This window comes from Lonchura striata, chromosome 9 (genome assembly GCF_046129695.1).
Source record: "Lonchura striata isolate bLonStr1 chromosome 9, bLonStr1.mat, whole genome shotgun sequence".
Classification (NCBI taxonomy): domain Eukaryota; kingdom Metazoa; phylum Chordata; class Aves; order Passeriformes; family Estrildidae; genus Lonchura; species Lonchura striata.
The window spans coordinates 27,180,902-27,194,373 of record NC_134611.1 but is presented as its reverse complement, the minus strand read 5'-3'; the positions used below and the strand labels follow the sequence as shown (position 1 = coordinate 27,194,373).

Here is a 13,472-nt window from a genome sequence, read left to right as displayed (position 1 = left end):
AAGAGCCTGAAAGTCTTTGTGAAAGTAAAACAATGCCACAGGAGAGTTTAACAAAAGAGACTAATGAAAGAAGGAAATAGCACTTCAAAATAAAGATACTGAGAAAATGGCAATTGAGAAAAGCAAAGCCAAGAAAAATGCAGTGAAATATTGAAGCTCTAGCTAGCAGTTACATTTTGATTCCTGCTAATTTTATCATTTTTATATGTATGTGTATGGAGGGCTGTAGGAATTGTTCTGACTTGCTTTGACATTCCTTGTCTCCACATGCCAAAAGATCACAATTACAACCTGCACAGGTCAGGCTGAAGGCGTGTAAATTCATACATTTTTCAAATGAAAGAGGGATATCTGGTCTTAATTTGTACACTGAAATAGATCTTCAATTTAGAAATGCATTCCATTCCTTCAAAGTATAGTATTTTAAAAATATTTTCATGATAAAGTGTATTTCCAGAACTTTCCCCAATGACTGTACTCATCCTTTAAATGAAAACAGGTAAATGAAGAGAGCACAGACAGCATCAGTCCAGTTTTATGTATCTATTTTTATCTGAAGCTATTGTTTTCCCATATTTATAGTGTTCAGTAGTCTTCACAAATGTGGTTTCTGGGATTTGCAGCTGTCCATTGTTTCATCTGCAGTTTGCATTTCTTCTTCTCTGTCTCTGGGTCTGTTGTGATTACCAAGTATTGAAGGCTGTCACTTGGAAAACAAGCAGGTAGCTTACCAGAAAGTACTCCTCAATAAAAAGTGTACTGGGCCAGAGCCTGCCAAACTGGTTTTATTGAAGCAATTGCTTTGTCCCAGAACATTTAATTAACTGTGTCTCTAAAACTGTGCTGTTTTCCTTATGCATGGTGTCCTGACTGTTTCATATTCATGTACCAAACCAGCCTAATTTCACATTTACAAGTGAATGTTTGTGATGAAGTTTTGAATGCTGTCGGTTTCATGAGCAAATATTTCATTTTGACTACCATTTTAAAGTTCCTCCCACAGCACATAATTGAGTTTTAATAGTGATTTGTTTCAGGTTCAGAAGTGGATCCTCTTGTGCTTAATAACATTTAACCTGAATGCAGAGACTCTGTCAGGCGTTGATGGAGTTTTCTGTAAATGCATGCCCCGGTATATCTTCATTTGTTTTTTCTGAAGTTAAATTAATATATGCAACAATATATAGTGGAGATCATGTATATGTATTCTTAATCACAAAGCCTGGAAATTTATCTGGGAAAGATACAAGTCAGATGATAATTTCTTTAGTTTGTCAACAAAAAAAAATGCTAATTTAATATACCAGCCTTCTAGGAAGTTCCCAAATGGATCTGGAAAACAGAACTGATTTTGTGGAAAACAAAGTTAAGAGCGTGGTATCCAAAGAAGATACAACCATGGCATTAAAAATAACTCGTTTCCACAATACTGATGGCTTGTTTTACTTTTCCAGTACAACTAAAATAATCAGATTGGGTTACCAGATAGGAATTGTACAAGGCTTTTATTTGTTGGTTTTAATGCTGACTGTGTAGATGCTTAGGCTTTACCTAATTCACATGTGACAGACAATACTTCCCAAGAGAAAAATGAGAGTAAATATTTTACCATTTTTAAATGAGTACTAGATCAGGGGAAATTGGCAGTTACTAAATTACTCAAAACTCTTTATGCAGCATTTGGGGGTTATACTGGCATTCTACTATCAATCTTCTACAGATTCTTTTAGGAGATAGCCAGGCTTCCTACTCATAGGTCTCAGAAATACCGTTTTGATTATTACTTTTAATTCTTTGACAGCTCAGAGGTTTTCCGAAAGAACTTCTTTGTTTCTCAAAGAGAATGTACTTGAATTGGCAGTGTGCCTCTGCTAATTCCCTTGGAATCTGTGCATCTAAAAGTAGGGGCTGCCCTTTCCCTTCACCCAGGAATAGCCTGAGAGCATTGACCTCTATATTTAACTGTGCCCTTTAGTGGGTAGTTGACTTCTTTGGATTATTGGCTTGTTAATTTTACTCTCAGGGTTCATTCTGAAAAAGGAGGAGCAGGGTGGGAATTTTCTTTGACCAATAAAGAAGCACTAAAGTCTTCATGTTTGTACCAAATGCTCTCCTGTTTGCTGTAGTTAAAGCTTTTCATCTCAAATACGATGAAGTACGCCTGGATCCCAACGTACAGAAATGGGATGTGACAGTGTTAGAACTCAGCTACCACAAAAGACACTTGGACAGGCCAGTGTTCCTGCGCTTCTGGGAAACTTTGGACAGGTATGGTTCCTGCTGCAAGTCCTTGGTGGTCATGCTTGTATGGTTTTGGTGGGAATTAAAAGTTCTGACAGCCAGGGAATTGTTTACAACTTGGATACCTGAACAATGTTTGAGCTTGGAAATACTGCTTGTTTTTATTTTCCCTGATGATACAGTTAATCAAATGTAGTAGTGTTTACAGGCTGTAAGTAATAATCTCCAAGGTGTGGATTTAAAGGAAGGGTAGTTACCATTAATCATTGATTAGTCCCATGATTCCCCACCTTCTGACTGATTCTCTGGATCAGAACCCTCCTGAAGGGGAAGTTCACTGCAATACCTTGTTCATGTTGGAGAGAAGAAACTGTATTAGCATGAAGCAGTTGATGTAATATTGAGGGAGGGGAGAAACCCATGCATTTCATGAATGCTTATTTTTTTCATGTTGATTCACAGTAAACTGCTTGAATGATTGAGTAAAAAAAAAAAAAAAATCTGTGGGAATTATCAAAATAATTCCAGTTATCAAACTTTCCATGGCTTTCTATTTAAAAGTCTCAGCTGAACAATTGTCGCTGAACTCTCATAATGAACTGGTTGTCTTTACAACAGTGTTTCAATGTTAAAGGTCATGCAATGCCTTGGAAAACTGAGTTTTCTTTGAGGCAAGGCTGTAGCTGGCTGTTATTTAGTGGGACAAATCCTGTATGTAACACATTGCATCTCTTTGGCAACTTTCTAATTCCCTAAGAATTCTCTTTTAACAATGCCTATGTGTTTTATTCCTGCAAGTAAAATTCCTATAAATGCCACAAAGGTAGTAATGCTGTCTTTTGTTAATTTTTTTTCAGGTATATGGTAAAGCACAAATCTCACTTGAGATTCTAAATCCTTCAGCTGCCATTTATTTCCTGAATTATGGATTGAAAAAAAATGGAAGGGGCTCCAGTTTGGAGACCAGAGCTCGCACTATATATGTCAAGAACTTTACAAATGAGGAAGGGTCACAGTTTAGACTTTTTATAAAATCTTATTTGGATGATTCATGCTATGGCAGGTTGATACCTGTTGTTATTCAGAAGCAAAGGGGTTTTGCTTAAAACTATTTTTTTAATGTTGTTAGCCTTCTAGTCTGCAATCCAAATTGTATATTTTGATAGCAGCAGTTTCTTCTCTGTTTTGTTAAATTAGCCACATTTTTAAATAATGTGTTTTGTTCCCAGGTAGATGATAGCTGGATCTCCACAGCAGGTTCCCCATGTGTGTGTGCGTGTGTGTGTGTGCGCACGGGTGTGTGTAAATAAATGTGTGGGTGTGTCTATAGATATAGTGTATAAAAAATTATAGACACACGGATGAACATGTAGATGTTTCCAGGCTTTCTAAACCACTTAGCTTCTGAGCTTAGTTTGGGGTTTCTTTGCTTACTGTTTCACTTACTGAAAATATTTTGTTGTGAATGATATTACATTTTAGTCAATAGGACTTGCAAACTGAGCAAAGTGAAAGTTGTTTTCGATAAATCAAAATGTCAGCCTGTATATGTATATTCTGTCAGTCTTTGTTGAAAAAGGGAAGATCAAAAATCTATTAACTCTTCTTTTTGGATTTGTAATGTCCCAGTTTACTAAATCTTTAAATTTTATTATAGGCATACCTTCGAGTCATGGTAACTCTAAATTGCCATTCTCCACACACGTCTCTTTCTTTAAACTGAAAGTATGCATGTGTACATTCCCATCTAGCAAATACCTTTGCATATGAGTCTAAATGTTACCTAGATTAAATGATGAATAGAGGAGGAGAGAGTTGGATTCTTCTTTTTCTGGAACAGCCACCACAAAGAATGAATAATTTTAACTTCTCTGCATTTATACCTCTAATACTATTTTCTCATGACAAAAGTAGCCCAGACTGTCAACAGGAGTTGTAATTTTCTAAGTTGAGTGGCTAATATGGCCTCCTAAGAGTCCTGCATTGGAATGGAAAATCAGCCTTCTCCAATTACCAAAGAACCAATTTGCTTCATCTACAGTGAGGCCAGAGGATCCTGGTATTTGTACCAATTTACAGCATCTCTGTATCTATGGAATAACATTAAGTTGATGTTGCATACCAGTGAATGTAGAGAATGATCAAATACTGTAACACCTGCATGATTTTTTTCTGGGATAGAAAATACATGTTTATATTCCTGTTCTTGAAATTCCAAACCATGTTTTTTTAATATACTTTACATTTAAGGTTTGACAAAAATAAAATGTTCTACCTATTCTGTTTTGGTTTTTATTTGATGTTAACTTAATTTTTAATAAAACCCAAAGTCACATATCTGTAAGAGGTTTTTAAAATTATGTCTTAAGTTTATGAGGACTGTGAGGTCTGACTTAATTGTATGTTTCCATCCCTGCTGTATTGAGACTGTAGTTTCAAATGGTCTTAATGGAACTGTAAAAATTGATACCAACAAAACACCCCTCCGTGAGCCTCAAGATGTGAAGCAGCTGACCCTGGATTTTGGAATGGATTCAGCATGGTGACTGGGAAGACTGTGCACTAGAGAACTGCTGGGATGTCTCCTGTTTGTGTGGGCAGTTGGGCCATACCCTGTTACCATGTTTTCCCTGTGCTTAAGCTTATTAGAAATGTGTCCATGTCATACTAGAGCTGGCTGAAACATTGAGGTCTTGGTTTTAACCTGTACTGTACAGAGCAAAGCTGTAATGGCTTCTTCCAACATAGCAGCTGCTACCACGTGGTAGCAATTTACAGTTCATTTCTGCTTTAAACAGTGAGATATCATGTATGCGTTTTTGAAATTGAGCATTTTTAAACTTGAGCTTTTTTAAACTTGAGCATTAGAAATGTCATTTTTTTCAGACTTAATAACTACATCATGGCCTGTGCTGTTTTAAAGAGACTTCTAGGCAGTCAGCTTGAAAAGCAAATTTTGGACAAGCGTGTGCTTCACATGCAGTGTGATATGCAGACCATAGAGTGGGTTTGCAATAGGCAAAGGACAGTTATCTTTTCTGTATCTTGTGCTTCACTTGTGTTTTCAATGCAGGTGTAATTCCAGCTCCAGTATTGTATACAGGAGATGGCTTGATTTAGATGGAGATTTATGTATTTACTGGCAGTTAACTCCTCTGAAACTACTGAAGTTACACGGATGTGGAATGGGCAGAAGAGCAATATCTGTGAAATCTGTGTGACCTGTGTTTGTTTTTATGGGTTGAGGACAGACCTTTAACATCTTAGAATTTTGTACTGGCAAGCAGTTTGTGACTTAAGTTATACAATATGTATTTGTGAAGGAGCTGGCACCTGATTGTGTGTATTTTTGTCAGTCATAAAAGTAGCGATGTTTATAAAATGAGCCATTTTGCAATCAGATTCCTGCTGACATTATTGGAAGTTTAATTAGGTTGTCAGAATAGCATTCCTGCTGCCTTCATAAATAACTGCACATAGATTATGAAACTACTTGGACTTAAAAATTTAGCCTTATAGCAGCATTTTGCAACACAGCTGGAATTTTAGGCACTTATGTTATGCTTAATTTGTCTGCACGTTAATGTAGAGTAATAAAACTGATACTAAGAAGGGGGGAAGCTGGAGAAGCAGACATCTGTTTTACTGAGCTGCTTTCTTATTGCTGAGCAAATTCAACACACTATTTAGAGGTGTATAAAGTGTGTAAATTGTATTCAATTAAAATGTACAACAATAGCTGAGCTACTTCCCTGACTGCAGTTTATTGAACAATAGAGTGACATGAGCATGAGAATCAGGTATCAAATTGGCTGTTCCTGTTATACACCTTCAGTGTCAAAGTGCACTGTTTCACGAATATGAGATGAGTGAGATGAAGCATGGTAAGTTGAGAACTGGTTTGGAGTCTGTGATTGGGCTCACATCCTGTCAGCAGGTGATTATTGCTTTTAGTAACAGGGTTAGTGGGACAAGTAGTTGACCCTGAAGTAATAATTTTATATTAAAAACTAAAATACCTGTGATTTATACTATTTGAGCTTCTGAATGTTAGTCTGAACAAAGCAGACAAAAGGTGAGATTTTTTTCTAAGATAAAGTAGGACAACTGCAGGGACTTGCATACCTGAAGAAATTGCAGATCAACATCCTTAGCTGAGTAGGCTCTGCTATTTAGCTATTACCTGGAAATTTTTGTAGAACGATGGTTTTACAAATAGGTACTAAAGTCAGGGCTTGAGCTAGACAATTTATGGAACTGTTCTGCAATGCTGTAAACCTTTTTTTTTCTGAATTCAGAAGAAAATGTAGATAGCAAATTGTGTGCTAAGTTGCCCTTCATCATAAGTTAAACTATTATGTTATATTTGACGGCAAATTTGGAACAGCAAATTTGTTTTTGGCTTTCATTTGCTGTGCAGTTGGTGTATAAAATATTGCCATTCTCTACAGGGACATGCAAAAGTAAGTTTTATTAGTGCAGGCTTTATTCTTTTGCTGGTGAAATATGCACTTAGTTGCTAATTCTTGCAAACACTATACCAGAAAAGAAAAAAAAGCTGATCAAAATTAATGGCTTAGAGGGTTTAAAATTTAATGTCATGAATGCATTTTAATTCAAAAGCCATAACTAATGCCAAGTACTTTATTAGAGCAATGTGTTCATGAAAAATTAAAATCCCTGCCTGAAGAAACTGCTGGCCAAGTAGGTTACAGTTCAGCTAATGTGTGGAAAAACATATCACAAACTGGAATCTCCAAATGTCATATCCTGAGTTGCTCATTTGTAACAAATGGATTTTTTCTGCGAGGTGGCAGTTCTGCTTCCTTTGCTGACAGTTGCATACTTCACTGACAGTTGTGTCGTTTCCTGTCGTAGGTTTGGCTTTGCATTGAGACTGCACAACACATGGGTTCTGAGGCAGGGACAGAAAACAGATCACTGAGGGTGGAGTTGTTGGAGCTCAGGCGCTTGGCAAGGATAATGATGGTGTCTGAGTGGGACTGTGATCCCGTGGGTAACACCTGATGATCCTTGTGGAACCTTCCACCTCAGCACATTCTGTGGCTGTTCAGCTGTCATTGACTTCTCTCGGGATCATTCTCAGTGGTGGTGCTATCACAGAGGGCAGGTTTGAGAATGAGATTTAATCCAGCACAACCTGTTGGTGGGTAGTACACAGTAGCAGAGCATGCATCCAGATTGTTACTGTGCTCATTTTCCTTTAAGCAAGAATTTTCTAATTTTTAAAATAAGAATGCAAATGCAAAGAACAACTTAAAAGTGTTTCAAACTTTTTTGCAGGTACTAGTTCACTTGCAAAAATGAAAGATATGAGCTGGTACAGAAAATCTGTAAGAAAAATAACTTAGTGTCTTGTTTTTTTATTTCCATCTGTAAATTCTTCTGGTGTATTTCAAATGCAGGAAAACTGTTTACTTGCAAGGTTCTTGTATGTATCATTGGAAACTGTCAGAGGTAAACCTTCAGCTGCAGTTGCTTGAAAGTTTGTAGGTTTTATGAGTGTGTGGGTTATAAGTTCTGGCGTGTGTCAGTGGGCCCAAATTTTAATAGTGGTTTTGAATGTTGAAATTCAAATGAAATTTCAAAAGAACCCTATGGGAACAGCTACTATTGAATGACAGAGAAAATAAACTTTCCATGTGACTAAGCCTTTAAACTATAACATAACTGGCATATACTTGTGTTTAATAGACTGTTAAATTTAAATTTTTGGAAACATCTTGTCACATGACATCTTATTTAGGATCTGAACTATATTAATGATGTTTTTTACAGATTTATAGTTCAGCATTTGCTCAAGTCCAACTTTGGAAAAATTCCAAGGAAAAATATCTTGCAGACTTTAAAAGGTGGGATGTCTTTCTAATTGCAACACTCAACTTAGCCCTGAAAGAAGAAACAGAGCATGTTTCTCACGTTCCTATCAGTTAAGGCCAAACTTGTAGTTTCATAACACTGAATGTATTTTTATTGGTGAAATAGGATGTAAGAAATACCTTAAAGAAGCAGCTTCTAATGATTCACTTGTTCCTTCCCTCTTGAAATCCTTTCCAGAGACCTATTCAGCTGCCCTTCTGCTTCCCTGACTTGTTCTTCCTGCTTGTTTCTGCCAAACTGGGACTCTTCCTAACCCACAGTGTTTTTATGTAAAGCACACCACTAGGGATTAGTCTTCTGCCCTATCAGGGCACAGACAGGGCAGTGGAAGCACATGAAGCACGAACTCCCTGTTGTGTCTTAAAGCTGTTTACAAACTAAGAAACCCCAAACAAACAAAAACCTCAAAACTGGTAAAATGCATGTATGACCTACTCAATATTTCATCCTGCTTTTTTCTAGTTTAGTTTTGACCTGAAGCAATGAAGCTTTGAAGTTTTGAACATAAAAATACCAAAGGCATACTAGTTGTTAGTATTTCCTTAATTACTAGTATGTTGCTAATTATTCTCCAAGGACCTTTAACTGTAGAGTTCTCCCTGTTACTGCAGATTAGTCTTAGGTGCAGAATGATTATCCTGAGCTCCACTGAGTCATTCTTAACCTGAGACTGAGTGAAATCTAAATACTTAATTACCTGACAGCCTTTGTTCACAGCTGGCGCAGGGTTTGAGGAGCATCACACTTTTTTTCTTACTGATTTTGTGAGACAGATTAAAAAAAAAAAAAAAAAGCAGTGAAAAACTAAAAGTTTTATACTTATGGAATTGTTTGTTTTCCAGGGCTAGGAGTTACCAGTAAGTTTTACAGCATGCCCTTAAAAAGTTCAGATGGTCACAGAAAAAGAGGGTGTAGCTGAACAGTGCCTCACCAGCTGTGTCTGTGTCTCTAGTGGGACATCTGGGCTGAACCCCTCCTCAGCTCAAGTGTCCATACTTGGATTGCAAGTTCCACTGGAGGCATCTTCTTATACTGTAATAAAACTTGTAGGCAAGAGCCTGTGTTTTCTGCACAATGGTAGAAAGTTGCTAAAAAGATAACAATGGGATTAAAGATGAAAACCAAAACAACCAAAAAAATTAAAAAACAACCCCACAACCTGCCAAAATTATCCAACAACAAAATCAAAGTAACAAAACCACTGACAAACCCAAACAACATAGAAATTACTAAACTGAAATATATTTGGAACAATGCATTGTGAAGTCTGTATATAACAAATTTATTCCATGTGGTTTAATGCCCTAAATTGTGTTCCAAATAATCTTGTTTTACCTTTGTCAAGTTGACTGATCCACAAATTCACTCACTGGTGTAAAATTCCTCTTGAATTTTATTTTCCCTTCGTGTTGGATTTTTCTTACTTTGGTCAGGAGCTATTGGTCTGTTTGTGATGCCTTTTCTTTCACCCAACTATCAAGGCAGCTGGATAATCTTGTAAGTACAGAATTAGGTAAATAAAAAAATAACAGTTAATTTTGTGTTTATGTGCATGTATATTGCTGTTCTACAGAGAAATGTGCATCCATCATGATGTACATTGTAATTTTTTATAGAATGACTTCTGTAATGTATCAAAATCAAAGTGTGGGGTTCTCCATATGTTAATTCCTTTCAGAACACTTGGCCATACAGCATGAGACAACAATCAGTACCTTAACTAAGCTATATAAGAAGTCATAGGTAAGGAGAACTCTTCATTTATTAATTTGCCTCTCAGGGGTTTGTTTTTACACTGATACAGACTGAAGGTTATTTCTAAGAGCAATAAATAGCCTTTGAGAATTTCAGGGTAATAAAATCTGCCAGAAGTTTTTGAAATGCATGGAATATGTCAGGGATTTACCCATTTGATATGAGATGTGAAATGTCAAGCAGGTGTCTTCAAAAAATTCTCATCTCTCACATGTCAGGTCTGCAGAATGGTAGTAAATTCACCATCACTGGCCCTACAATTCTGTGGGCAATATATTTTTAATGCTTTCCTCTTATACCTGGAAATTGTGATTTGTACTGTTTTTTTCTGGGATTAATACCTTCAGTTGTGTTACCAGTCACACCAGAGGAGGGGGCAGGCAATTTGTAACATTTTCTAAGTTTTAGCTTCTTAAATAACCAGTATCTCTTGAAACAGGAGTTTCAGTCTAGTCCAGTGCAGTGTGTCTGGGAAGAATTGCTTAATTGAAAAACAGGAAAATAAGTGGATTGTGGTCATTGCTTGATTTAGGGAGCACAGCAACCCAAATGTTTATGAAGTCATCATTCACACACTGTCTCAACCCGTAGCTAGTTTTTCTTAGCTCCTGTCCAGTGCTATTTCACAGCATTTACTTTCCATTGTTCTCTCAGTCTCATCTTTGTACTGTATTGCAGTACCTGCCCACTTTCTGTGAAAATAACCCAGCTGGACAGAACTATATTGCTAGCCTTATAAACAGTCATGGGCCATCTCATATCCATGTAAAATATTGTTCTATAGTAGTAAAAGATGATATAAAGTTTATATCTGAAATACAGAGATAAATGTCTGGTTTTCTTTAATGCAGCTCTTAATGTTCCATGCCACACTTAGCAATGCAGTGGATGGCATTGTCTGCAGACTAAAAGACTCCTTAAAACCAGCAATAACCTTGAAGCTTTTAGAATCCAGACAGAGAAATGGGGGTTCTGCTATGTCATAAAATGATGATAAGGTGAGGAGGTTCAGGATCATCAAAGGAGTCATAGTTCTACAGTGCCCACAGGCAGTCATGATTTATCATAGCTTAACTTTATTTTGCTGTGGTTTTATGCTCTGGAGGTTAGATGAAGTCATCAGTAGATTATCTGTAATATGTCAGAAAAAGTCTGTATGTGAACTTTCAGGTTAAGATTTACAAGCTAAAAAAATGATACTTTTTTTTCATCATGCCATTGCCTTTATTAGAACGTGCAACTGAAACTATCTTAATGAAATGGTTGTCTGACTCAGCTAATTATTGCATCCTTCTCCCTGATAAGCTAGCTGACCCTGCATAACATAATTTAGGTCATGAGGTTAATTGACTCAGTTTTTACATTAGCTGAATATGGAGCTAATAACTGCTAAAGACAGCAGTTTTTCTATTATTGGAAATTGATCACAATGTAAAAAAATTCATTAAATATTTTGATGTTAGGAGAAAGCTGCAGGTCCTCAGCAGTGTCAGGAAGCAGCTACTTGCATGGGACAAGGTTTATTTTGCATCAGCAATGCCATGACCTGACTGATATAAATGACATTGTAAAGCACTCCTTTTGAGTGGATGACTTGGAATCTCTACGTTTTCTAGAAATTCGGTGCTTTTGCCTAGTGACACTAGTGTTTGATAACTTTATTTCCCTGTGAAGGTAGCAAGTTGAAGCATTGTATCATATGTGCCTGGAAGGCAGAATTTCTGCCTGCTGGCTGCTGGAGAGTGTGAATGATTGCTGTTGACTTACACTTGTAAATGGCATGCCTTGTGCCCTTTGGAAAGACGTTCTGTTCTATTAACTTCTACCTTCCTGTGCACCCCTTTTAATTCTAATTACTTGCAGTGATATGTGCATCTTTAACACAGTGATGAACCTGATTTACGAAACTTGCAGGGTAAAGTGCAAAGTCTAATATAATTATCTATGTCATGCAGAGCTAATATGATTTTCCTATAATTTTCCACAGATGTCTTTTTAACTATTATGCTTGTGAAAGAGCATGGAGAACTAAAATTATTGATTCTAGATCAAGTATTTCCAGTATTAAAGTAAGTTTCTCTCAAATTAGATGTGGAATGTCTCCATAGCACATAACAACTGAGAGTGCAAGCAAATTAAGCAGAGAACATCCAGGCTTTCTGTGGGAACATGTTCTTCACCCAAACTGCAGCACTAATGTAGGTGCATCTTTGAGGCTCACTCTAGATTCTACATAAAATGGTCAAGAACAAGTAACATACATTTCTGGGAAAAGAATCCATGAAATTTAGGCTCTTGCTAATTCAATTGCTGTGGAAGGATCTAAGCTTCAGGGTAAGTGAATTTCTTGCAGTCTTAGCTTAAAACTTGTAATTACCTAGTAGCCTTCATCTTGAGTTTTGGAGGGCCACTTTGTGACTCTAATGCAAGCCCTGCTAACTAAGCCTTTTGGTGATTTCTCTGTTGGATAAAACTATTTTTAAAATGGAGCTTGTGTATTTAGATGGTTCAGTATAAACAGATTATTCTGCTTTCACTTTCACGAGTAGCGGTGTATTTTTTGTTAGTTTTATCTAAGATAAATGCCATTTGTTTGGATTGGTTTGTTTATATAGTATGTTTCTCCTGTATTGATACTCATTTCATCACTGGGAGAGAAATTAACGTGGGATTTTTGAAGGGTCAGGGGAGGTCTACTGTATTTTCCAGTTCTTAAAAGATAGCTGAGGAAAAGCTATGTTCTTTCTTCATGAAGATACACAGTAACAGAACAAGAGTAAACAAGGACAAGCTTCTTCAGGGGCAGATCTGGAATGAAGAGAAGGAAAAAAAAAATCTTCATTAGAGCAATTAACCATAGGAACTAATTAGCAGAAACCAGTGGAAACTTCTTTCCTCACTGGAAGTGCTCCAAACTTGGCTTTATGGGCTCTGCTTTACCTGCTCTATTGCCCTGCTTTTAACAGGAGGTTGGACCCAGGCATCTCCAAAGACCTGGACTTTTCCATGAGCCCACAAATCCTTTGTGTTATCTCCTTACTATTTCATGTTATTTCAAAGCCACTGAGCATTCCTTTTATGTGGTAGAGATGTACAACATGCCATCCAGTATTAGAACCCAGTTAATCTTACATCTGCCTTTAAACAGAAGCGTGTAAAGTTAGTCACACGCTGGTGTTCCTTTGTGTCAATGGCTTCCATGTCAACAGACTGGGCTTTCCAGGGAAAGCTCCTTGAGTGCCTCAGGAACCGCCCCTGCCTCAGGTGCCTCAGAACCCTCAGGAACCGCCCCTGCCTCAGAACCCCCGGGTGCCTCAGGAACCGCCCCTGCCTCAGGTGCCTCAGGTACCTCAGGAACCGCCCCTGCCTCAGAACCCCCGGGTGCCTCAGAACCCTCAGGTGCCTCAGGAACTGCCCCTGTCTCAGGTGCAGTACCTCAGGAATTTCTCCCCTTTCAGGTGCCTCAGAAATTGCCTCTGCCTCAGGTACCTCAGAATCCTCAGGTACCTCAGGAACCATCCCCCTCTCAGGTACCTCAGGACCCTCAGGTGCCTCAGAAACCACCCCTGCCCCAG

At 37.5% G+C, this 13,472-nt stretch overlaps 1 protein-coding gene across 1 annotated transcript in view; it reads left to right on the top strand.

Moving 5' to 3' along the window:
* CDC73 (cell division cycle 73) overlaps positions 1 to 5,984 on the top strand; it is a 102,494-nt gene extending 96,510 nt beyond the window's left edge. The window contains exons 16-17 of the mRNA XM_021525071.2: positions 2,127 to 2,268; positions 3,099 to 5,984. Coding sequence (XP_021380746.1) covers positions 2,127 to 2,268; positions 3,099 to 3,135 — 179 coding nt within the window. The 3' untranslated portion in view covers positions 3,136 to 5,984. The remainder of the gene's footprint in view (positions 1 to 2,126; positions 2,269 to 3,098) is intronic.
* Positions 5,985 to 13,472: the final 7,488 nt, after the last annotated feature.